Source organism: Purpureocillium takamizusanense, chromosome 2 (assembly GCF_022605165.1).
Source record: "Purpureocillium takamizusanense chromosome 2, complete sequence".
Classification (NCBI taxonomy): Eukaryota; Fungi; Ascomycota; class Sordariomycetes; order Hypocreales; family Ophiocordycipitaceae; genus Purpureocillium; species Purpureocillium takamizusanense.
The window spans coordinates 893,672-917,134 of NC_063069.1; the positions used below are offsets into that span (position 1 = coordinate 893,672).

Here is a 23,463-nt window from a genome sequence, read left to right on the forward strand (position 1 = left end):
GAGCCGGCGACGACACCGAGTGAGACGGAAAGCGGACCGATCAAAGATGCTATGCTAAGTAAGGTGCCCGCTATAGCAGGGTTGCGCTACTGAGAGCGAAGCGAGAACGAAGCACGCATTGGTGAGCCACGGAGCGATCCCGAGCTTTCCACGGGTGTGCCGCCAGCCAGCAGGGCAGCCCAGCCCAGCCCAGCCCACGGGCGGGCGGTGCTAGTGCCGGGCTGTGAAAGATGAATGCCGCTGCTACATCAAGTGGGATAGGTACCTAGCTCTACTAGCTTGCAGGTATTCGTACATTTGCTGACGGACGGGGGGTGTCGTAGGGCTGGCTGGCTGGCCCGGCTGGCTGTAAACAAGATGCCGAAGTCGTTCAAGTATAAATGGTTCTGCAAAGAGCGTCCCCCCCTTGTGCGACGAGCGCACCCAGCCTGGAATTCCGACCATCTATCTGCTCGATTGCCTTGCCATTGTGTCATTATCAGTTTTTCGCCTGGTGAGAGGGACAAGTTAAAAAGCAAAAAACAATCATACAGTACATCAATACTACCCCCGTCACACCCAAAAAGCAGGCGCCATGTTTGCCGTCTGGAAGTACGGGACAGAGGCGGACAACGTCCAGCACATACGCCAAGCGGCGGACCCGGGCGCCTTTACACGGCTTCAGGCATGCAATCGCTGCCATACGAAAAAGGTAAGCTGAGCCGAGGTTTTCGTTTTTGTCTCTTGTTTCCCTCAAGACGCAGTCGGGGCAAACTACGCGACACAAAGAAATCCCGTCGTCTTCGGTTGCTGGAACAACAAAACAGCTTTGCTGACTTGGCCCTCGTTGTGTAGATCAAGTGCAGCGGCGACAAGGACGGATGCGTACGATGCCTTGCGGCGGGCCATGCTTGCGATTACAACCGCTCGACTCTGCGCTTTCGAAAGAGCAAAAGCCCCGAGGGCAGCACCGGCAACAGCAAATCGTCAAGCTCCAGCCCATTCTCCCACAGGAGAAGCACGTCGTCTTCGACCAAGCACGAGAGGCGCCGCTCCGGGCGTGTAATGCAGCCCACTCCGCCTCCATCGACGACGGGCTCGCCCGCTGCCGGATTCGCCAACGCAGCGTTCCCGACGCCGCTGGCTGGTGATGGAAGTGGTGATGGAAGTGGTGGTGGTGCTGCTGCTGCCGCCGCCGTCTCCAGCTCAACGACGACAACGACAACGACGCTTGCGCCCATGGACGCCATGGACATGATCTGCCCGCCCATGGGCCGGAGCGTGCCCTTTTCGCTGTACGGGACACAGGCAATACCGAGCGCGTGCTATGATGGCGGCGGCAACGGCGGCTGGCCGTCGTACGTGAATCACTATTCGGCAGGCAACGTGTCCGGCTACAACACCGAGTATCTGCAGCTCCTTCAACCAAGAGGCGACCCGCTTGATCTCTACAATCTTAACAGATCTGTCTCTGTGTGGCCTCAATAATAACATCACGGCATTTGGCGGCGGTTGTTATTGTCTGAACAGATACGGTGGAGGAGCATTGGTAGGAGATAATACCCATCACGGTTTGGATTGGTTTTGATTAGCATGTACTTAGGATGCCAGGTAGAGAGAGCACAGCTGCCAAGCTGAATTGTATTGGAGCGTCACGACAGCGCCCTCTTGTCCACGTTCGGAGTGATCATGGTTTGTTGATGCCGAAACCCGACTATCGACATGGACAGCCCTGGCTCTCTCATCCCGTGTAGGGACATGGAGCATTTGATGACGCGGGGATAAACGGAGCTCCGAGGATGCCGCCACAAAATGATCGCGCCCGTATCCCGTACCCCCTGTGCATAGTCTACAAATAGCAGTGTGGACATATTGACTGTTTCGGCCGAAGCAGTTTAGCTCCCGGCCATCACCATGGGGTAACACAATCAATCGACGATACGAAAGTGATACGAAGTACCCTACTTTATAGTTACTCATGCGACGTCGTACTTACCCTAGGCCCGTGTTGGGCGGCGGCCCTTTCAAGTGTTAAACTGTCAGCGACCACGGCGGCGCCGTTCCGTGTGGAGCCGCTCCGGCCACCGGCACCCAACTTCCAGCTCCCGTCTCTCCAGCCAGCCAGCTTGGGGCGGCATCGGAACAACTCGCGCCACCAGCCCAGTTTTATTTCAACACCACCAACCACCAACACGACGACCAGCACCACGGCTTCGTCCATTGCCGGCGCCTGCCTAGACGACGTGCCACGACAGCAGCGACCAGCGACCGCGCCCGCTCCTAGTCCTCCACCATGGCCTCGCTCCCCAAGGACCCGGCCAACCCGGACAAGAAGAAGAGCCCCAGCGCGCTGCGGTCCATCATCGCTGGGTCGACGGCTGGCGCGATTGAGATTGGTGCGTCACAGGCCCCCAGCCCCCCCCAATCATGGGCGGCAAACAACGAGACGGGAAGGATATAATCATGATGGGTTTTGCTGACTGTTGCGCGCGAACAATTGCAGCCATCACATACCCCGCCGAGTGTACGTCCAAGACCGAGCTCCAATGCCGCGAGCGAGACGGAAATTTGAGAAACTGACACCGCCCTGCCCGTCCGCGCGCAACAACAGTCGCCAAGACTCGGACGCAGCTCAATCGGCGGCTCGCCGAGGGCCAGAAGCTGCCGTGGCCGCCGTTCGGCCGCCAGTGGTATGCGGGCTGCACAACGCTCATCATCGGCAACTCGGCCAAGGCCGGCATTCGTGCGTCCCTCCTCGTTGTCGATGACGACCCCCGCGACGTTGGACCGGCGCAACAATTGCGTGACTGGGTGATCACCGCTGACGGGCGGCACAGGTTTCGTCGCCTTCGACCAGTACAAGCGACTGCTTGCCGACGCCGACGGCAAGCTCACCGGCCCGCGCACCGTGCTCGCCGGCTTCGGCGCCGGCGTCACTGAGTCGCTGCTCGCTGTAACGCCCACGGAGAGCATCAAGACCACGCTGTCGGTTCCCCCCTCGAGCCTCGTCTTGCCTCGCCGAGTTTCGCCCTTCCCCTCTGTGGCTACGTGGGGGTTTGTATGATGGCTGACTGGCGTTTGTGCCTGTAGGATCGACGATCGCAAGGCAGCCAAGCCCCGCATGCGCGGCTTCCTGCACGCGGTGCCCATCATCGCCCGCGAGCGCGGCATCCGTGGCTTCTTCCAGGGCTTCGTTCCCACGACGCTGCGCCAGTCGGCCAACAGCGCCACCCGCTTCGGCTCCTACACCTTTTTCAAGCAAATGGCCGAGTCGTACACAGCGCCAGGCGAGAAGCTCGGCGCCGTGGGCACATTTGCCATTGGCGGCCTGGCCGGCCTCGTCACCGTCTTTGTCACCCAGCCGCTCGACACCATCAAGACGCGCATGCAGAGCCCTGACGCGAAGCAGCTGTATGGCAACACGATGCGCTGCGCCGGACTCATCTTTAGGCAGGAAGGCGTGCTGACGTTTTGGAGCGGCGCGCTGCCGCGGCTGGTGCGTCTGGTTTTGAGCGGTGGCATCGTCTTCACCATGTACGAGAAGAGCATGGACCTCATGGACCGGCTGGACCCGGAAAAGAGGTATATATAGCCGAGTGAGGCGGCCGGCGGCGTTGTTGGGAGAATATAGACTCGCTTCTATTTGGCGCGGTAGACCAATTATGTTATGCAAACATCATATCGTACACCATGGTGGTATCATGCCTCATCGCCCCTCCATACTTGCACAACCGACAACACTGTCTTTTTCCTCCCCCCGAAAGTCTCTTCCAGATGCCGTCCCCGCCCGCAAGCAACGTCACTGCAGTCGAATAATGCCTGATAGGCGCTTCCCCAGCCTTTCGAGCCACGTCCTCCGCGGGGCTTCCTCAATCTCGCGCACCAGGTCTTCAAAGTACGTCGGCTGGCTCTGGGGTTCGAGCATGGGGCCCTTGAGCTTGTAGCGGTCGCGGAACTTGTTCTGCACGAGGAACTGCAGCGCGCGCGCCTTAAGCAGCTCCTCGGCCTCGTTGGTCTTTGCGCCGGCGTAGCGCTCTTCGACGGCACGGCGCAGGACGTCCTGCAGCTGGTAGTCGGGGCGCAGGTCCTGCTTGGGCCACTTGGCGAAGGCGTCGCTGTAGACGCGGCGCTGCGCGGCGGTGTGGGCTGTCAGTTCATGAACATGAGCGCCGGGGAGGGGGGGAGGGGGCTTTGGAGGGTAACGGCATGGTGAGCGTACCGCTAATGACCGCGACATGGCTGTGGTGGTTTGCGAGCGGTTTGCGGAGGGGCGGAAGCGTCGTCGCCGCTGGGGAATATTTCTGATGGACCCCTGCCGTTGAAGCCAAGCCGTCATCGACGCGAGTACAGTGTCGAGTGTGGGAAGCTCGGTTTATGCACTGTCCGCTGTTGGTTCTCGCTAGCTCGCCTCACAATGCATCGATGCCTCAGGCAGAAAACGTTGCAGACGGCCTCCGGACGCATTGAGAAGGTCTGGGCAGGGCTGCCCGCCTACTCTGGAGCCCGAAGCCCAAGCCAGCCAGCGCCGCCGTCGCTGTTCCAGGGACTTCCAGGCGCTGCTCGCCCGCGGGCTGTGCTGGGCCGGCGACACCCGACCGCCTGGTAGCGCGCGCGCGCAGCTCTCAACCAGGGCCCAACATGCGCCCGGCCAGGCCTCGTCAGCTGTTCCATGGCCTACTGACAGCGTCACCGCCGCCGCCTCCCCGTCCCGCTCCATCTCGTCGCATCATTCGGCCATCCATCTCGCATCCTACGACCGCCGCCCCTCCCCCTTCACAGGGCTCTCTCTCTTGTGTTTCGCCCCTGACTTCACCGTCTCTTTGATTCGATTTTGTCTGGCCATTCGATTACAGTACTCACCATTGCGCCTCTCCCTTGTATTTTCTTCTTTTGTGTTGCCGCCTCCCCACCCCCGTCTCCGATCTCCCCTCTCCGAGACGTCGCCGGTCGCTGCCAACTCAGCGCCTCGGTGGCGAGACGCACCCTGAAACTTCTGCGCCGGCCGACTCGACGACTTGACCATCACACAACACGCCGAGCTCAAAATGGCCGGGCGATACGAGAGGGTAGGTTTGCACGACAATTATGCGAGGGCGTGGCGTGGCCGGCGGCTAACATTGACTTGACAGGTGAATGAACACGACGAGGACGACGTCGAATCCCAACAGTCGAGACTGCCGAGACCCGTCCCGAACTCGCCGCCGCCGTCATTTCACTCACGCGCCTCGTCCCCGACGCGCAACGGGCGAGTCGATCCCGACCTTGCCGATGCGTTCGATACCGATGGCGACAGCGATGACGAGGCCGATGACACGCAGCGGTTGGTGCGCCAGAGCACGACGCCGTCCAGCGGGTCGGTGAGCAGCGGACACGTCGGCGCGGCGAGCCAGGCGGCGCAGCTGCAACCTCCCAACACGGCTTCATCGGGCTCGCGGCCGCGGTTCATGGGCGGCGGCGTTGGCACCGACGGCGTGTTCGCCAACATGTCGGCACGGCCGGAGCGTACAGAGTCTGAGAAGGACGAGCAGCCGCCGGTAGGAAACCCCCCCCCCCCGGGTTGTGTTGCAGACTTTTGATTTGAAGTGATTCTGACCCGCGCGACAGACGTACGAACAAGCAGCCGCGGACGCCGCGCCGCCGTACTGGGAGACGACGATTCTGGCGCCCGGCTTTGGCGGCTTCGACGAGGTCTACGTGGACGGCATGCCCGTTGGATCCGTCTTTTCATTTATATGGAACGGCATGATTTCAACGTCGTTCCAGCTCGTCGGATTCCTCCTCACATATCTTTTGCACTCGACGCACGCAGCCAAGAACGGGTCACGCGCCGGCCTGGGCATCACACTCATACAGTACGGCTTCTACATGAAGGGTACGTCGGACAACGAGCCGCCGCAGATGAACGGGCCAGATGGGTATGCGGCGCCGCCCGACCCCAACTCACACGACTTCAACGCGGGCGACGTGACGGACGGTGGTGGCAGCGGGTCAGGGTCCATCCATGGGGGCGAGTGGATCGCGTACGTGCTGATGGTGGTGGGGTGGTTCATCCTCATCAAGAGCGTGGCCGAGTTCCTCAAGGCGCGTCGGCACGAGCAGCTGGTGATGCAGAGCCCGGACCGGGGGCTCAACGTGCCCATTATTGCCGAGGGCGAGCATCCGGAGCGGGTGGTGTGAGCCTGTGCCGCGCCGCTGCATGTTGTATACCCCCTAGTCGGCAGCACGAGCGAGCGAACAGAAAGACGCCGTGTCTGGGACCGAGTTCCGGATCTGGATCATGGTACAGCGGGCATTTTCCTCCGGCGTTACTGGGATGGCATGGGATGAGGAGGGATGGACGGGCGGGTCGAGGGAGGGCCTTTTTCCACGTACGAAGTCAGTCTTGGGGTCCTTTTTCTTCCCCTGGATTTTTGATTTGGCAGACATGACGCACAGCACGCATACTCTCTCACGTACACCGTCACTTCTCTCTCGTTTTCATTGTTTCCTAGCCGACTTATAGAAAGGCCGTTCTGCGGCGCCCTTTTTGCGCTGTCCTGGGGCGGTCCGGTGCCAGCCGGATGCTTTTGCCTCGAACCTTGTGTGGCCTTTGACTTGCTCCAGCGGTACGAAGGAAGTAATGTGAACGTGGACGGCAGGTACCGAGCTCATTGAAACGTGCCAATCCTGTTGGCGCGGGGTTGGTGCTCCTGCCCACCTGAGTGGTCGGCGGTGTCACTCACTCAATAACCTCAAGTACCTCCTATAGGTACATGTGTGATGCCCGCCATGCCCGGTGTGCGTAGGTGCATTTGTTACAGGTATGCGCCTAGGGGCACTGGATTCCGCTTGGCCGCATCTTTAGTAGCTGCCACTCACTACCTAATGGAGGTGCCTCGTCTTGTCCACCAACCACGAATTATTCTGGCGCGTCATCCCATCGTAACCACGCCGCCGCCTCGTCCACCTCGGCCCACATCCGTCGGGTTTCCTGTCTTTGACATCGCTCACGAGTCACATCTACCCGTCCCCGACACGCACCTTTTATTTTAGTAGTTACCTGGCTGCCTACACAGCGCTTTTGCGCACACTTGTCCAGTAATAAAAACCCCCCCGCTCGATACCTAGCACCCGTCTCGTTGCCGGCACCGATTCGACCTGCCTGCCTGCCCGCCTGCCACTTTGGTCGACAGCCGCCGCAACGTCTCATCCCCGGCCCTTCCCTCGTGCAGTAGCAGCAAATAGACGGACGGACAGAGTATAAGACCCAAGCTGGCTTCACCTAGGAGGTCGCTTTTCCTACCTCCGCTCAACTCCATCTCACAAGCACTCCGCGCCGGCTCACAAGGACCCGTCGCTGTCGTCCGTCGACACCATAGTCATCATAGTCGACATCGCCTCCATCGCCACCATCGCCGCCCCTTCGGCAGCCAAGCGCTTCAGAGCCTCGACATGGCCTGGCGCTGCAGCGGGGCGACCAACACGGCCCTCGTCGACAACCTCTGGCGGCACGGGCTCATCTCCGACCCGGCCGTCAAGGAGGCCTTCCTAAGCGTCGACCGCGCCCACTACTCGCCCTCGCTGCCGTACGACGACTCGCCCCAGGCCATCGGCCACGCCGCCACCATCTCGGCGCCGCACATGCACGCCTCGGCCGTCGAGCACGTCCTGCCCTACCTGCTGCCCAGCGCCGCGGTGCCGGCCCCGCGCGCCCTCGACGTCGGCTCCGGCTCCGGCTACCTGACCCACGTCCTGGCGGAGCTCGTCGGCGAGCGGGGCATGGTGGTGGGCCTCGAGCACATCGCGCCCCTGAGGGACCTCGGCGAGGCCAACATGGGCAAGAGCGCGGAGGGGCGCGCCCTGCTGGACGCTGGGAGGGTGAGGTTCCGCGTCGGCGACGGGCGGATGGGGCTGACGGAGGGGGCGAGGCCGGGCGAGGAGGAAGGGGGCACGGGCTGGGACGTGATTCACGTCGGGGCCTCTGCCAAGGAGGTGCATCCGCAGCTGCTGAGCCAACTCAAGGCACCCGGATGGTGAGGAAATTTTCCCCTTCTTGAACGAAGAAACAACCCCCTGTTGAGTGAGCGAAGCGAGCGAGAATGACTCTGAAGTAGAGTCGCGCTGACCGGAGCAGCATGTTCATCCCCGTCGACGACGACGAAAACGGCTTCTCCCAGCACGTCTGGCGCATCGCAAAGGACAAGGACGGCAACATCACCAAAGACAGGCTGTTTGGCGTGCGCTACGTGCCTCTCACGGACGCTCCCAAGGTGTGAAGGCGGACGTCAAGTTGGTAGTGCTCGGCACTTTGCAACGGACTGGCTGATAAGGACCCTTGTACATCACACGGTTGGCAAGCAATCTTTTTTTTGTTTCAAAAGTCTTCATATCTTGTGTGAAAGTTGTGCTGCTACGCTATCGATCCAAGTGCCAGCCTCGACTCTAGGGCATTACAACAAACTGGGTCTCGACCGTGAGACCGACGAGGACGCCGCCTCGCTTCCCATACCATTCATGTGCTCATCGCAGGGGGGGGGCTTGCAGTCATGAATAAATAATCCCGAATATCAACCCGACCGAATTAAACGCCGACCACAAGAAAACGCCACCGGGGCTCTTGCCAAAAGATTTACTCCTTTTCACATCGCGTATCTCCTTCCGACACGCAGCAACTCTCTCATGACAGGCACACGGCCAGGAAGAAGGCGCCGGCGCAGACCAGCTCAGCGAACTGGCCCAGGGGCCGCAGCGCCGACCCGGCGTTCATAATGGCCGGCGGGTCGGCGGGCTTGGACGGGTGGCTGACGGGCGGGTCGACGGGCTTGGAGGCGTGGGCGACGGGCTTGGTCGCGTTGCTGGCCGACTGCGTCCAGGGGTCCGCGATGGCGGCGGTGCTGCTCGGACGCACGACCTCGGTGACGCGGCTCATGGTGGTCATCGTCTTGACCTGGTCCTTTTGCTTGGGGTCGCAGCCGCCGGGAGGGCAGACCTCGACGATGCGCGTGGCCGGGTCGTCGATGGCCTTGTTGTTGGTCTTTGCGGAAGCGGCGGTGACGGCGGCGGCGGACGAGGCGGCGGACGAGGCGACGGCGATGTGCGTGACGGGCGTGACGGGCTTGACGGCGGTGCTGCTGTCCGAGCACGGCTCCGTGACGGTTAGGACGGCGACCTTGGCCATGGTGGTGGCGGCGGGGACGGGCGGGGGAGGAGGCGGGATCGCCGCCTTGGTCGCCGGGTCGGCCTTGGACTCGGCGCAGTTGCAGTCCTTTTCGGCATCCTGCGCCTGGCGGTTCTGCTGCGGCGGCGTAGTGGCCACGACAACGGGGTCGGCAGCTGAAGCGGCGACGGCCTTGGCCGCGGACAGGGCGGCAGGGTCGTCAACGGCGGGGGTGACGACGCGCGAGTACACGTTGTAGACGAACTTGTCGATGCAGCCGCCGCACTTGCCGGCCTTGGCATCTCCCTCGCGGCACGGCGTGTGGCACTCTGCCTCGTCGACGGCCTTGTAGTTTTGCGGCGGCAAGGCCATCTTGTTGTTTGTGTTGGGGGCGGTAGACTTGGGATCGTTGCAGTGGCAGCCGCCGTTGCCGAGGGCGGCGATGGTCGCGCCGGCGGCCTCGCAGGCGGTCTGGCAGTCGGCGGCGGAGAAGGCGCCAAAGGCCTTGGTCATGGACGTGGGCTTGAAGGGGAAGGTTTCGGGCGAGTCGGCGCGCATGCAGCCCTTGTACTGGAACTTGGGGGAGGCGAACTCGCTCTGCGCCGAGACGCTGGCCGCGAGGAGGCCGGCGAGGAGGAGGGCACGGGTGGCCATGGTTTGATGAAGCGAAGCCTTGGCGTGTGTTTGTGTGTGTGTGGTGGAAGGTGATGAGGCGGGTTTTCTGAGATATGGGGAGGCGACGGCTCAGAGACACGAGTATATAGATTGGAGTTGAGTGGGATGGAGAGACGGTGATTTGTGAGGGTGGAAGAGGAGGTAGGGCCGGTCTCAAGGGAGGAAACAGAGAGGAGAGGAGAAGGGAAGGATCACAGCCGTGCTAGTTGTGACTATGAGTCTTTGATGGTGTTGTTGATGATGATGATGATATTGATGCTGATCTTCTTGGCTTTCCTCGCAACTCGACGACGAAGAACAAGGATATATAGCCGATCTTGTGGTCAGGCGCCCCTCTCCCCAGCCGCGGGTCGCTATTCCGAGGCATGTTCCCGCCTCCCCCGGGGGGAATGCCCGTGCTGTGCGGGACAGATGGTGCCGTGAGGAATGCGCGTGTGCGTGTAAGTCGGCGGCGGGCGGGCGGGCGGGAAGAGTGGGGATGGGGTTCTCTCACGCGCGGTAACGACGCTTCTCCGCCGCGGGGGGACTGTACCTTGCTGTGCTGCGATACCTTGAGTAGGGTGGGGACCGCCCTGGGGAGGAACGTCAGGAACAGTAGTTCTGCGACGTACCGTTCCTGCGGCGGGTGCTGGCACCAGTACACCGAAGGGGAGGCACCTGCTGGAGCCGCTCCGCTCCAACAATGGACGGGTGGGTTCCAGGCTGCCCGTCAGGTGTTCCGGTCCCCGCCACGGGCACCATCGCTGGGGGGGCGGGGGCGATCTTCAAGGGCGGCGGGCGGGTTTGTCTCTTGTCTAAGACAGCCAGTCGGCACTGCACTGCACTGGCTGGCCCAACCAGACGTTCGGGGGCGCGCGCGCGCTCGCGGCTGGAATGCTGCGAGCGCTGCCCTTGAGGCTGGGGGGGATCGAAATGGATGCGCTTCATTGCATGGCGGGGGGACGGTTGAGACGGGCCGGGGGGGGGGCTGGGGGTTTGGTGGCACTGAGGACAGTGGTACACTGGTACGTAGGCACAACGCGTGAAAAGTGTGGGTGAAGGGTACGCGGACGCGTAAAGTGACATGGAAGTGAGCGTGGTGGCATCGCCGATGAGGACGATGATGAAGGTGTTGTGTTGTGAGGATGCGCGTTGATCAACTAGCGGCCATGCCATGCTACGAATTCGTTAGATGGAAGATGGATGGATGAGTGAGTGAGTGAGTGGAAGTGAAAGCGTTGGGCGGAGAAGAAGGAACAGCTAAAGCAGCAGCATCTCGATCTGATCAAACGGTGCATCTGTCCGGGTCGAACAGACGTCGACGCCAACCTGCGATGATGATACAGCATGGGTCAACTACATACATGCATGGGTGTTTATAAAGGAGAGCAACTTCCCACGGCAGTCCACAGAACGGGACATGGAGCCGACTCTCGGCCGCACGCTCGATGGAGCACACTGCGTACATAGATGGATTCTAATAATGAGCTTCAGTACGGGTGATCCTCTGGTTGCCCCGGTGTCTTCTTCGTTACCTTCTCCCTTGACGCTTACCAGATGAACAAACAATTGCCTGGTTCAAGGACCCAAGCCTGGCCTGTGTAGGTAAGCCAGTCAGCATGAGGACAGTAGGCCAATGTTCAGAGCATACAAGCACTGCGTTCCTTGGACTTCTCGGGGGCTCTCTCATTAGCCTCGTTTGTCCAATTCCCTGTTTCCTTCGCCTTGATTGACCCCTTAGCCTCGCGTGCTCGCTGCAAGTCGCTCAGCGACTCATCGGCACACCAATCTGAGCACGTCATAGTTCCATGCAGGAACTCGCACCTCTGCTTACACCATCATGCCCGACTAGTCAAAGTTAGTACGTCCACGTAGGGTGCACTTCGAAATCTGCTGTTGCCGCCAGCATGTCCCCCAACATTGCGCCAAACATTATTAATTGGCGCGCGTCAGCTAATATACTACACGCGCTCGGCGTCCGGACATTGCGTTACATCCGCAGCTGTGGCGGCTGCTTGAAGCTGTCAAGTGTATATAACGACAGCGGGAATCTATTGCAGAGCCTCATTCATCAAGCATTCGATCAAATTGCAACACTAGCAACTCTCACAACACCAATACTTTCCATAAAAATAATCCCGCCCACAATACCCAAACTATTCATAACACACTAATCTCGTTCACAACACTGATATTACAATCACAATGGTTACCCTCCAAGCCGTCCACGCTTCCAACGACCGTCTTAGAGCGGCTGGCCCTGGCCTGGTCGCCGTTTTCCTCGGCGCCACCTCTGGCATTGGCCAGAATGCTCTGAGGCTGTTCGCCGAGCGCACTATCGAGCCGCGGATATACATTGTCGCCAGAAACGCCAAAACCATAGGTCCTTTCATCGAAGAGCTGCAGGACAAGAACCCCGGCGGCAAGTACGAGGTGATTGAGAAAGACGTCTCTTTGTTGAAAAACGTAGACGAGGTGGCTCGCATCGTCAGGGGAAAAGAGACCAAACTCGACCTCCTCTTCCTATCAGTGGGCTTCTTCTCACTACATGGTCGTCAAGGTACGTCAACACCCGCTATTGGCTTCACGAATGACTATACTTACACACATTGTAGATACCAGCGAAGGGCTGGATGCTTCCTTGACGACCAGATACTACTCTCGGCTGCGCATCACTCAGCTTTTGATGCCGCTACTCAACGCCTCACCGAGTCCGCACGTCTTATCCGTCCTTGCCGGCGGGATGGAAGGCCCCATCAACGAGGCCGACCTCTCCTTGTCCGACCCCAAGAACTTCTCTGTCAGCGCTGGCAACAATCACTCCGCGACCATGTCGACACTAGCATTCGAGCGCCTCGCATCCGAGAACCCGTCCGTCAGCTTCGTGCACACCTTCCCTGGGTTGGTCTCTACACCTTTATTAGGGCGCGTCAGCAGTGGCGTATTGGGTACGGTGATCCGCTGGGTGGTTATGCCTTTGATGAAGCTCTTCGTCACGACGCCCGCCGAGGCCGGTGCGAGGGCGCTGTTCCACGGCACGAGCTCCCGGTACAGTGTCGATGGCGGGCTCGTACCCCTCTTGTATGGCCTGGAAAAGGCCACCACAAGCAAGGGTGGCGTGTTCCTCGTTGATCCAAAGGGTGATAGTGCCGACAGTGAAAAGGTACTCGGGGACTTGAGGGAAAGGGGCGTGGATAAGCTGGTATGGGAGCATACCATGGAAGTATTCGACTCGGTCCAGTGAGATGATCTTGCTGGGATACAGTCATCGCTGGGACTGTTGGACTCGTGTAAGACTACGAAGCGAGTGAATTTGGGCCACGACACGCTGGCTGCCAGCATATAGAACCTTTATAATGTCGATTTCAGCATTAAGATACCAAGATAATTGGTCTCCCTTTGTTGTTCTTGATGCCATGTTCGCCTTCGATGGCAGTGCATGGCAACGCACCGGCAAGGCTCGCTTCTAGCCTCAGAGTCGGGGAAGCGGCATCCCGACTCTGACATATCAACTGTTGCCCTACAATGTCAATTCATTTGGGCGCTCTGCCTTAAATGAGGTCATCCCCCTCTCGCACTCAAAGATCGTGTACGCCTGCTTTGAAAATCACTCTGCTCACGGCTGATGTATGATTCTGATACAATGACAACGATGATGCAAAGGGCGTTCAAGGGCGTTCAAGGGCGGGGCAGGTGGCACCTGTGTCTCAGAAACACGATAACGGCTGGGGATTTTGTCCGCCTTGTTAGTGAATGCACACTCTTCCAGTCTCGTCCGGTGTTTCTCCCGGCATCTCCGGAATGCCAGCCATCGAGTGGCTTGCGCAACAACTGTCGGGCGCTACAGCCACCATCGATGAGGCTGCCGTTGCTCTCAGCACATCTATTGGTTGCACGTTCTTTCCCTGAAACACTTGTCGGCGGTGGCAGTGGCGCCAGGGGCCTGCGCGCCAGAGCCTGCTCGGCGAGAGGTGCAATTTTGATCAAGTGGTAAGTCTTAGCAATGTTCAGCAGTGATCAAAAAAAGCTTCGATCCCTTAGGCAGTAGCCGTCCTTGTGATTTGGCGCATATTTACGGACCAGACGAAGTATGAGCTGCACTGGCCACATATAACCCGACGCCGAGGCCGCATAACAGTGAGACATGCTCTCAGCTAGCAAGATACGATGCTGCGTAATTACCGTGGAGATCTTTATAGTTTACAGCTGAAATGATCAAGTGGGAAGGTGCGGCATTGCGGGTCACAGATCTGTCATTCTCTCTAGATTGTGTTTGCGACACTACAACTGCCATGGAGGCTTTCAGTCGGCGCCGTCATCACTACCGGAGCGACGTGATGGGAGGATCCAGGATTCAGAGGCAGACCGTTGCGTCAAGCACAACGGCCCGAAACAATTGGCCCCGGCCACGCCGGCAGCGGCCGGCACTCAAAGTTTTGGCAATACGAGAAGGGCCGTTGAACTATTGACAGAATCTGGGAAGCCACAACCTTGTTGGCAACGCCACACCCCGAAGATGATGTTCAGGCGGCCGCGACGATCCAATAACGGTCCGATTGTGGCGGCGCGCCACTGGGCGTACACAAGCATCGACTAATACTCACTGTGAGAATATGTTGTGAGAAGGGTGGGTGACGTAAAGTCTGGTCGTGAGCCGCCAAGCCCTGCGCCATAATTAGTAGACGGGCCAGAAGCAAGAGTTGCCAAGTATAAGTATATTGGACTTTACCGCTCTTGATTGACGTTTGGCATATCAAGTCACACTGCGTTATTCCAAGAGATCATCATCACCCAGCCTCTATTGTTGACTGAGACTTTTTGGTCAATTACACTCGCTTATACCTTCGAGACCAACCGCCATCATGAGAACCACTCCTACTCTCCTCGCCATTATGGCTGCTGCCGCCGTGTCAGGCGCACCCGACACCACCGAGACCATCCTGACGGGTGTGACCCGCGAGACAAACGTCCCCACCTCTACCGAGAGCATCTTGACGGGCGTAACTCGTGAGACGAGTGTGTCTACGGAGAGCATCCTGACCGGCGTGACTCGCGACTCGACGTCCCAGAGTATCTTGACCGGCGTCACTCACCAAACATCAATCCCCTCATCGAGCCAGAGCATCTTGACCGGTGTCACTCGCGAGACAAGTGCGACTACGGAGAGCATCCTCACTGGCGTCACTCACGGATCGGGTCTCCCTACTACGACTGAGAGCATCCTGACCGGAGTCACCGAGGAGACCTCTGCTCCGACCTCCACGGGGACTGGGAGTATCCTAACCGGAGTCACCCAGGAAACAACTGTCCCCTCCGTCACTGACAGCATATTGACCGGTGCCACCGAGGGGACGGGCACTGCTGCTCCCACCGGCACTTCTACAGTTGTCCCTGTCGCCGGTGCAACGCTGACTACGGGAAACTCGCTGATGGCCATGGGTGTCGCCGTTGTCGTCGCTGCTTTCGGGCTATAATGTTAGTAGATACTCTTACACTACTTGCCGAATGGCAATCTATCAAACTTTACGCTCCGAGTGATGGACTTGATTACACCAAGCTTTCAATGCGTACAGCTGATCTCTCAGGTCTTTCCTTGCTGCAGCCCTGCAGCCTTTTTACTGTTGCCGGACCCCCGGGGGGCAGGGAGATGTGGCCCAGTAGGTGGAGTTGTGAGAATGGAGAAATGCATGGCTACAAACAGTGGTACTGGGATGGGTGCTGCAACTTGCGGACGTCATTCATTTGATTTATTTGACTCAGGGAGGGTCCTTCTTCTTGTCGCCAACAGGGTGGCGCTGCTTCCCCCTCGTGTCTAAACCGGCATGACTATCTGTTGCAAGGGGTGCTTTTTCCGGGTCACAAGAGCCTTGATTTTCTATCTGTTGTTGGGACCTATGCCCCCTATATATACACATTTGAGGTCCGTCTATAGGGGCTGTATGACGCCTAGCCGGGCTAGCTATAGGGGATGTATGACCCTTGGATAGGGGTTGTGACGATATCAATGACCCCTATATGCAGCCACATTGGGCTGCCTCCACAGGTGCTGCACCCACGGGCCGTGCAACACTATCCACAGGGTTCTGCGCGCCTTCAATCCGCTAGGAGCATGGCCGGCTGTCTCTTGATAAAACCAGCAAAACAAGCCTGAAATTGTCCGCATACTCCCAGTCTCCATGTCCCGGGCAGTCCCTCCCTCACATGCAGAGAGTCAACTGAAAGGTAAAATCTGAAGTATTGCACGCATTCTTCAATTCCTGGTTCCCTTTCAGGCCAGACGGCGTATAAACATCCGGGCAAATCCGCGTCCACTTGTTCTTCGTGTTGATATGCTCCAGGAGGATGTGTTGATAAGTGAGGAGCCTCCATGAGTTGAAGTTGGCCAATCCGTAGTCGACACGCCTGTACGCAGGCTGGCCGCTTGCGCTGTCAAGGTTCCGGGGGCCGACCCATATCCAGATACCTCCCTCATTGCGGTACTTCTTGGTGTCGATAGCGTCCTCGGTTGAATCAGGATTGTCTTCCAGGACCTCGAAGTTGAGGTAGATGGTGTTATTCTCCTGAACGTTGAAGTCGTAATGCTTCGACTCCATTGTTTTGAGCGTTGTTTTTGGCCCATCACCGGACAATCCAGTCCATGCGATGGTGGGGTAATTGCATTGGTTCAAGACCTCCAACTTGAGTGGCACTGCGCAAGAAGTTGGCGATCCCGACACAACGTTGGCCACAGCAGCCATAAAGGCGACGATTGTTTTGATGGTATGCATGATGGATTTGCCACGTCGAAGATGGAACAAGAGCCTCAATTAGAGTCGTTGGTCGAGCGTGCTGTTAGCTGAAGAATGGACTACTGTCTCTGTGATGTGTTTCCTTTGCGAAAGGACGACGGCACGCTATGCTTTTATATTCTCTGCTACATGATGCGCTGTTTGCCAAGTCGAGATTTCTCCAGCTCATAATACGGTTCTTCACGTAAACCTTGTAGTTGATCCTTGTAGATCAATCACGCGACGGTGGCGGCAAAGCTAAAGAGTTGAAGCAATTCAAACTGTCTACTCCTTGGTAAGCCATTACGATAGCAACATGCACTTGGCGTTGTCATATGCCGTTCCTTTGGCGTGCACTACTCGGGTGAGCACGAGACGCGGCACTACTTACCCATACGCAGCCTTACATACGCACGACATGTACCGTCGCGTCCCTCTTTTCCTCGGAAAAATGTACAGCACGTATCTTTACGTTCCTGCCAAGGCATATCTTCATGCCTGACGGGTCACGACAGAAACTTTCCAGCAGAGCCTCTTCGGCACCACTCCATACGTCCAGCTTCGTGGTTCGGTTCAAGGGTAACCCTGCTCGTTTACCTTGGACGCTTAACTTCATGATCCGTTTGTGACCTGCTCGAGGGTTTGCGAAGTGAGTTCTGGTCTCGGCTCGGCCTCAAGTGTTTCGGCACATCAATGTTTGGACTCCTCTTGCCGACGACCGTGAGACCGACTTTATATGTTTTCATCAACTTTCAAGGTGCTGACTGCACTGCAGAACCTGGTACTGAGAGTGGTGGATCTCTACATCGCTTTACAGAACCAAACGGTCGAGAATTTTGGAAATGAGGCATTAATGATGACACATGCGCGCATTGACGAAATCTAACACTCCGTTTATCGAATAACATTAGACGTTTTCAGAAGGCGCCGTACATGTAATGCACTTTTGCCTCCATCGCGAAGGTGGTCTATCTTGCGGAGGAAACAAAGCATAGGCCGTTAGCATCGCCGTGGGCCTCTACATTTCGCGGCGCAGCTTCCCCTGACATAATAACCAAGCTCGAGCATCGGTGCGCCGCCAACGTAAAGAATCTACCGTCGCACCGTCGCACAATCTATTGGTAAACCGTCGCTCGCAAATTTCATCTGCACTGCCTGGGCAAACGCGGGGGACCGAGTTTGGTATTGCTGGACGGAGTCACTTCGCGGCTGGCGCTACACGATGACGCCTCCTGCCGTATCACTCGACCACAGGCCACACACACACATACATGCCGTCCTCTCATGCTGCTCGCTGGCACAACATGAACTGCCCAGGCCTTTTTTGCTTGTCTCTCCTTCTCCAGCCTTGTATCACCGATGATGGTCTTGCGGGGCGCGCGTGCCCCAATCACATACGACTGCGAGCCCGGAGCCGGGCAGGCGAGCGCAAACAAACTGCCAGCACGACGGCTCACCAGTCAGGCGCGTGAGCAGTAAGTTGTCGCGTCACAGGCTGCAAACACTCAGTCATGATGAACATGAGATGAAAAAAGATGCAGTTGAATTCTCGGTGCCCGCGCGGGGAGCGAGCGAGAGAGACGAGTATAAATACCAGCAGAGAGAATCCCTTCTTCTCGCGATCGCAATCTTGTCTTTTCCTCACTTCGTTTTTCAAATCGAAGCTGTGCCGCCTCCTCGCTCCCCTCAGAGTTGCCTTGATACTCGACACTTTTTTGTCTCTTAGCCTTGTCTTCAAACACTAAAGTCCCTACTGCCGCCATGGTAGGGCCGCGCGAGCTGCCCACGGGCAACGAGTCCGGCTACGCTGAACTCGTGGCCATCACCAACATGGAGGGGAAACTGAGGATCCAGCCTCCCTCACTACGGGATCACAGGCGAAATCGCACCATGGCTCCAGGCGCTCTTCTTGACCGGACTTTGTATATCGCTGAAAAAGTGGGCGGTGGTGCTGGTAGCGAAATCTTCCGCGGGTCGAGTCACGACGAGTGCACGGCCTGGGCCCGGCTCGCGTTCAACATCAGCTTCCTCCGCGGACAGCCTTGCTTTCAAACCGGAGCAGCAGATCGCCTCTCGGTCACGCCCTGGCCGAGAGAACTCGGAACAGCGAAACAGACGGAACGCAAGGCGCGGGAGCTGCTGGAGAGGCTGAGTGGACAGGATATGCGGCTCTCAGAAGAAGTCGATCATTGGTCCGAGGTCATGGCTGATCTACCGCGCGACGGACGTGAGGAGCAGCTGACAATACTGGTGATGAGTGAGGTGGCCTACATGTCGGGGTCGTTTGGCATCATGCTTGACGGCGCACCCAGGAGCATCATGGAGTGCGAGCAGCTCATCGATAGACTGGGGTTCATGCGGCGCGCAGGCGGACGGCGCCGCTGACTGCATGTCGAAGGCGAGATGAACCTCATAGCGGGCCGGGAGACGGAAAGGCAGGTGCAGGTCGGCATCATTGTTCAGTCTGATTCAACAATCTAGCACGAATAAACTTCGGCAATGAATTCTTCCTCAAATCGTTCGAAGCTGACTTCAAAGTCAGTGGAACTGCCAGGCCTGATATACATGTACATGTAAACGAATCGCGCTGTCGGTGCAGCTCAATCTCTTGATTCAACGCTACTACTCTCCCCATCGCCTCTTCCCCCACCATCTGTAGATCAAGGACAAAAGAAAAAAGCCAGTCGCAGGCTTTTTGTAGGCAGGCGCGGGTATCTCCAAGCTCCTCATTCTCTTCGACACAAACAAAACTCCCCAAATTATGCAGTCCATCCAGACAAGAGAAAAGACAAACAGAAGACGAAGAGTGACCGTTCCGCGGCCTATGCAATTTGAGCAAACGCCGGGGGGGGGGAGCAACGAATATGTATGCTCGATGCTATTGTGACAGGAAGGGGAAAAACAGGGCAGAATTAATAGGTAGGTAGGTAGAACGTCGCAGCGAGCGATATGCTCACAAAACGATTCGTCAAGTGAAATGTTGGTTATGGTGGCCGTAGCCAGCGAATGTAGTAGAGTGCCTCACTCTCGCAGGCCTTCTACCAGGGCGTCGCGATCGACCGTCTCAGCAGTCACCTTGGCCGGCGCGCCTTTGCGCTTGTGCGCGGCCCAGTACTGCTGAAACCCAGGGATCGCCCCAGCTTGGTTGATCCCCGGCGCGCGATTGACGTCTCGATCCCGCTCCCTTTCGGCGGTCTTGGGCGAGGGACTGGGTGCGCTGGGGCTCGAGGCACCCCAGGGTCGCCACCCACTCCACTTGCCAAACGGGCGAGACCGCGGCGTCGATGACGGGCCCGGCGACGCTGCTGGAGCCATAGGACTAGACACGGATCTCGGCGTTTGGAATCCGACAAAGTGGTCCCGGAGCGCGGCGTCACTGCGCTTCCCACTGGCCCGAGACAGCGTCGGTTGTGCTGTAACCCCCGTCACGACCACATCGGCCCCGCCAATGGGCCGGAGAGTCATCTGACTGGGCCGTGCCTTGAGCGTGTGAATCTCGAGTCCCCCCGTTAGAGACAAGATGGACTCGTGTGACGGCACCCTGCGCAGCTGCGGTCGCGATATCGGGTGTTTAAAGAAGGAGTCAAGCTCATCCACCGGCTCTTGCACAGCAGGCACGCTCTCGGTAGGTGGTGGCCGGTCGTCCAGGGGCGGCAGCTCCTCGACATCCTCATCTTCTTCTTGAATGACGTGATCTCTGTACGAACGATGAGCCGCCGGGTTTCCACATGGTGTGTCTGGCACAGAGTCCACGAGCGACGTGGCCATGGACTGATAGCTTCGAGACGATGACGCAGATGCTCGCTTGCTATGCGAAGCCCTCCAGGTGGGTGACATGGGGTCGAAGCTGGTCGTGGGTGATTGAACAGCGTCAGAGTCGCCAAAGGTCGTGTCGAACACGGCATGACGATGGCCCGAGGGCGGTGAGCTGGGGGCAGATGAGGAGAATTCAGAAGGCGGGTTCGAGCGGCCGGCCCAGGAGTTGCGAGCCTTGGGCATGGTCGGCGTCATGTCGTCTTGATCTGCGTGCGACAAGAGCGCGGGCGCAGTAGGGGATGGCGTAAGACCACCCCATTTACCAGGACGTTTGGGAGAGGAGGGCGCCGAAAACACCGGCGGTGTGGACGTGCCGGACAAGAGGGCCTGCCGCCGCTTCTTGGGCTTCTTGGCCTCTGACTTGGGGGTAACGTGGTAGTGGTGATGGATATGCAGCTCCTGTGCCAGTCGCTTCTTGGCGTCGCTGGGCTCCAGCTCGGCCTTGAGTGTTGACGCAGAGCTGGAGTCTTGTGCCTGGTCGTGCTCAATAGGTTGGTGGAACATGAGCTGTTCTCGCAGAGACTGGATCTCATCGTTGGAATTGAGGAGCATTTCCCTAAGCTCCGCGATACCAACCTGGAGATTCGCGTTGTCCTCGAGCAGGTCGCGCACAAAATGGCCCACAATCTTGTTGCTGCTCTTGTGTTCCTGAAGCTGCTTGCTGGCGGCGGCACCCTTTAGTCGGCCGGCGGCCATGTCGAGTTGCTTGTCGATTTCGCGCTGACGCTCCATGCGCTCGACCACCTCGGTGTGCCGCTCACGCTCCTGGCGTGCCTCCTTCTCCATGCGCTCCAGCTGGTCCTGCATGTCGGTGAGCCCGCGCTGGGCTTCCTTGAAGCGTTGCGCGTGGGAGCGTGCATCTTCACGGCTCGACCTTAGCTCCTCGTGGAGTTTGTTTTGCTCGTCCTCGAGGACGGCTATGTGACGCTCGGCGTCGGCGGCGCGCACGGCAGCAGCCTCCAGGCGACGCACGCTCTGTTGTGATGAGAGGAGGCTAGCCTCGAGGCTTTTTATTCTCGTGTCGGAGTCGGAGACAGTGTTGTTGAGGGCCTCGAGCTGGTCGAGGAGATTGCGGTTCTCTTCAATCTTGGCCGCGTTGATGGATTCTAGGTCCAGCTTAGCCAGCTCGAGCTCTTGGATTCGCGTGGTCAGCTCGATGCGGTCTCGCTCGGCATCGGCCATGTAGGCCTCATGCCTAACCAACAACGCCTGCAACGAGAACGTCAGCGACTGCATGATGGCGTCGACGGCGGCGGCCAGGCGCTATGACCCGAGCAAAGACGAAACAAAGACCCAACTAGCGGGAGAACATTCTGTAGTGATGCAAAAAACACGAACAAATCGGCTGGCACGCAGAGACATGAGACGGTGGGGATCGCGGCAGCGAGGCGGGTGCTGGAATGCACCGGGCCGGGGCGAGGCGAGCGCGCGCTCGGGCTTGAAGGACGTACCTGGCCGAGCTGGGCGGCGGTGTGCACATCTTTTTCGACCGACTCGAGGATAGAACAATTTCGCTTGAGGAGGATGCAGTCGGGGCGGCCGCAGCAGCAGTGCAGGGACGACGAGGATGCGGGTTCGCGGCGGGCGCGTACGGAGCTTGAGCGCGCGATAGGGTCGAGCGTCCGCGACGTAAAGGACATGGCGGCTATGCCTGGCGCAGCAGCGTGCGAGCTGCGCCGGCGACGGGTTTCAAGGGTGATGGCGAGGACGCAGTCGCGACGGCAGATGTCATCGTCCAGATCCTCGGGTCGTGGGCTGACGGAGACGAGGTGGGAGTTGGGAAGGGAGGGTTGTATCGCGAGCGGGAGCGCCCAGGTGACGGAGGTTTACGGAGGTTTGGCGAAACGGACCCGACTTGTGTGAATGGCGGCGCGCGACGTCGGGTGCGGCGCTATGGCATGTCGCTGAGGAATGAGGTCTGGCAGCGGCGGGCGCGAAAGGAGAGGACGACGCGACGCAGAGAAGGACTGGCCAGCGGCTGCAGGGACGGATGGGAGATGGTGGAGGGATGGGTCTGTCAATCAGGACGTGAAGTGGGGATGGGCGGGTAGAGATGCGAGACCAGGGCCCGATGCGGTGAGGGGCGGGGGGGGAGGGGGGGGCGCGGGCGGTGGCTGCTGGTTGCAGCCGGTGGTGGCTGGTGGCTGGTGCGTGAATGGCACCCCGGCACCAGCCAGCCTCTGGCGGCCCTGAGATGTACCTAGGTCAGGGTAGTGCCCGCGCTTGCGCTAGAGCACCAGCAACGCTTGCTAAAGATGTTCATAGTCGCCCAGAGTATGTCCAGACGCTGGCAGGATGGCAAGATGGTCGGTCACCAGTGACACTCCCGCGGCGAGCAGCGGGCCTCTGTCGCTCGTTGGCCAGCGGCTTGCAGCGTGCTCCGGCCCGTGCTCCACCGGAGAGGAGCCGGGCAGTGATCGCTCAGGCACCGGGCAGATCCCGTAGGCTGCCCGTACCTCGGCAGCCTTTCAAGGTTGGCTGTAAAGCAGTCCTGCCGCCGTCAGAACTCGATGGCGTTGGCGTCGTCGATGGCTCGAACCCCTCGTATACGAACGAGGGCAGAACCCAGAGGGATGTCCATGCGCACGGCTTAATGGACCACCATGTGTAGGTATTTATCTCCGAGCCGCGCAGATAACCCAATGACGGTGAGACTTGGGCCGATTTTGGGCATCCTCCGTCATCTGGAGCCATTGGCCCTCGGCGTCGCAAAGCGCTCAGCACCAAAAGCATTGGAGGGTGTTCTCTCTGCGGGCGTCGCGCCGCCGCCGCCGGTTCGTCGAGACCTTGTTGCATCGGCGACGCGCGCGCCACCGGGCCGGGATCCAGGCTGCCGTTGCCTGTCGTGTCATGTCTCACAACAGATAGGCGGCGGGGAAGCTGGTCACGGAGCCAGGTTTGTGGGCAGGCGGTGGTTGTGTCACCGCTGGGACGGGCATGTCGACAAGCGAGGACAGGCAGCTAACAGGAAGAACGAAGAAAACACAGCTCGCCGAGGCCATCCCTATTGGAAGCAGTTCATCAGACTCGTCTTGTTCATTGATACACGACGTGGTGCTGGGCAGTCACGGCTGCAAAGTCGTCCTCGAGTCCCGGGTAGCCGACTGGTTG

At 59.0% G+C, this 23,463-nt stretch overlaps 11 protein-coding genes across 12 annotated transcripts; 7 read left to right on the plus strand and 4 right to left on the minus strand.

Moving 5' to 3' along the window:
• Positions 1 to 574: 574 nt before the first annotated feature.
• JDV02_002094 (uncharacterized protein) lies at positions 575 to 1,467 on the plus strand (the record flags this gene model as incomplete). The annotated part of the gene is made up of 2 exons (XM_047983081.1): positions 575 to 691; positions 835 to 1,467. 2 exons carry the CDS (start codon positions 575 to 577, stop codon positions 1,465 to 1,467), a joined length of 750 nt encoding a protein of 249 aa, XP_047839051.1.
• Positions 1,468 to 2,272: 805 nt separating this feature from the next.
• Positions 2,273 to 3,571, plus strand: FUM11 (fumarase; the record flags this gene model as incomplete). The annotated part of the gene is made up of 5 exons (XM_047983082.1): positions 2,273 to 2,375; positions 2,483 to 2,503; positions 2,591 to 2,722; positions 2,817 to 2,964; positions 3,070 to 3,571. The coding sequence occupies 5 exons, from the start codon at positions 2,273 to 2,275 to the stop codon at positions 3,569 to 3,571; spliced, it is 906 nt and encodes a 301-aa protein (XP_047839052.1).
• Positions 3,572 to 3,598: 27 nt separating this feature from the next.
• JDV02_002096 (uncharacterized protein) lies at positions 3,599 to 4,261 on the minus strand. Its single transcript, XM_047983083.1, has 2 exons — positions 4,199 to 4,261; positions 3,599 to 4,108 (listed from the first exon to the last, which is right to left on the minus strand). The coding sequence occupies exons 1-2, from the start codon at positions 4,214 to 4,216 to the stop codon at positions 3,779 to 3,781; spliced, it is 348 nt and encodes a 115-aa protein (XP_047839053.1). The 5' UTR covers positions 4,217 to 4,261; the 3' UTR covers positions 3,599 to 3,778.
• Positions 4,262 to 4,515: 254 nt separating this feature from the next.
• On the plus strand, positions 4,516 to 6,626 carry JDV02_002097 (uncharacterized protein). The gene is made up of 3 exons (XM_047983084.1): positions 4,516 to 5,045; positions 5,109 to 5,513; positions 5,584 to 6,626. Exons 1-3 carry the CDS (start codon positions 5,025 to 5,027, stop codon positions 6,154 to 6,156), a joined length of 999 nt encoding a protein of 332 aa, XP_047839054.1. The 5' UTR covers positions 4,516 to 5,024; the 3' UTR covers positions 6,157 to 6,626.
• A 784-nt stretch (positions 6,627 to 7,410) lies between these two features.
• JDV02_002098 (Protein-L-isoaspartate(D-aspartate) O-methyltransferase) lies at positions 7,411 to 7,995 on the plus strand (the record flags this gene model as incomplete). Its single annotated transcript, XM_047983085.1, has 1 exon — positions 7,411 to 7,995. One exon carries the CDS (start codon positions 7,411 to 7,413, stop codon positions 7,993 to 7,995), a length of 585 nt encoding a protein of 194 aa, XP_047839055.1.
• Positions 7,996 to 8,340: 345 nt separating this feature from the next.
• JDV02_002099 (uncharacterized protein) lies at positions 8,341 to 9,906 on the minus strand. The gene has a single exon (XM_047983086.1). It carries the CDS (start codon positions 9,767 to 9,769, stop codon positions 8,636 to 8,638), a length of 1,134 nt encoding a protein of 377 aa, XP_047839056.1. The 5' UTR covers positions 9,770 to 9,906; the 3' UTR covers positions 8,341 to 8,635.
• A 2,068-nt stretch (positions 9,907 to 11,974) lies between these two features.
• JDV02_002100 (uncharacterized protein) lies at positions 11,975 to 13,013 on the plus strand (the record flags this gene model as incomplete). Its single annotated transcript, XM_047983087.1, has 2 exons — positions 11,975 to 12,329; positions 12,385 to 13,013. 2 exons carry the CDS (start codon positions 11,975 to 11,977, stop codon positions 13,011 to 13,013), a joined length of 984 nt encoding a protein of 327 aa, XP_047839057.1.
• Positions 13,014 to 14,631: 1,618 nt separating this feature from the next.
• Positions 14,632 to 15,243, plus strand: JDV02_002101 (uncharacterized protein; the record flags this gene model as incomplete). The annotated part of the gene is made up of 1 exon (XM_047983088.1): positions 14,632 to 15,243. The coding sequence occupies one exon, from the start codon at positions 14,632 to 14,634 to the stop codon at positions 15,241 to 15,243; it is 612 nt and encodes a 203-aa protein (XP_047839058.1).
• A 723-nt stretch (positions 15,244 to 15,966) lies between these two features.
• On the minus strand, positions 15,967 to 16,362 carry JDV02_002102 (uncharacterized protein; the record flags this gene model as incomplete). The annotated part of the gene is made up of 1 exon (XM_047983089.1): positions 15,967 to 16,362. The coding sequence occupies one exon, from the start codon at positions 16,360 to 16,362 to the stop codon at positions 15,967 to 15,969; it is 396 nt and encodes a 131-aa protein (XP_047839059.1).
• A 1,935-nt stretch (positions 16,363 to 18,297) lies between these two features.
• Positions 18,298 to 18,921, plus strand: JDV02_002103 (uncharacterized protein; the record flags this gene model as incomplete). The annotated part of the gene is made up of 1 exon (XM_047983090.1): positions 18,298 to 18,921. One exon carries the CDS (start codon positions 18,298 to 18,300, stop codon positions 18,919 to 18,921), a length of 624 nt encoding a protein of 207 aa, XP_047839060.1.
• Positions 18,922 to 19,029: 108 nt separating this feature from the next.
• JDV02_002104 (uncharacterized protein) lies at positions 19,030 to 22,350 on the minus strand. 2 transcript variants are annotated; one of them, XM_047983091.1, is made up of 2 exons: positions 21,804 to 22,350; positions 19,030 to 21,561 (listed from the first exon to the last, which is right to left on the minus strand). In XM_047983091.1, exons 1-2 carry the CDS (start codon positions 21,990 to 21,992, stop codon positions 19,558 to 19,560), a joined length of 2,193 nt encoding a protein of 730 aa, XP_047839061.1. In that variant the 5' UTR covers positions 21,993 to 22,350; the 3' UTR covers positions 19,030 to 19,557. The 2 variants fall into 2 exon arrangements, with proteins under 2 accessions (XP_047839061.1, XP_047839062.1); XM_047983092.1 differs by having other exon boundaries at positions 19,030 to 22,350.
• Positions 22,351 to 23,463: the final 1,113 nt, after the last annotated feature.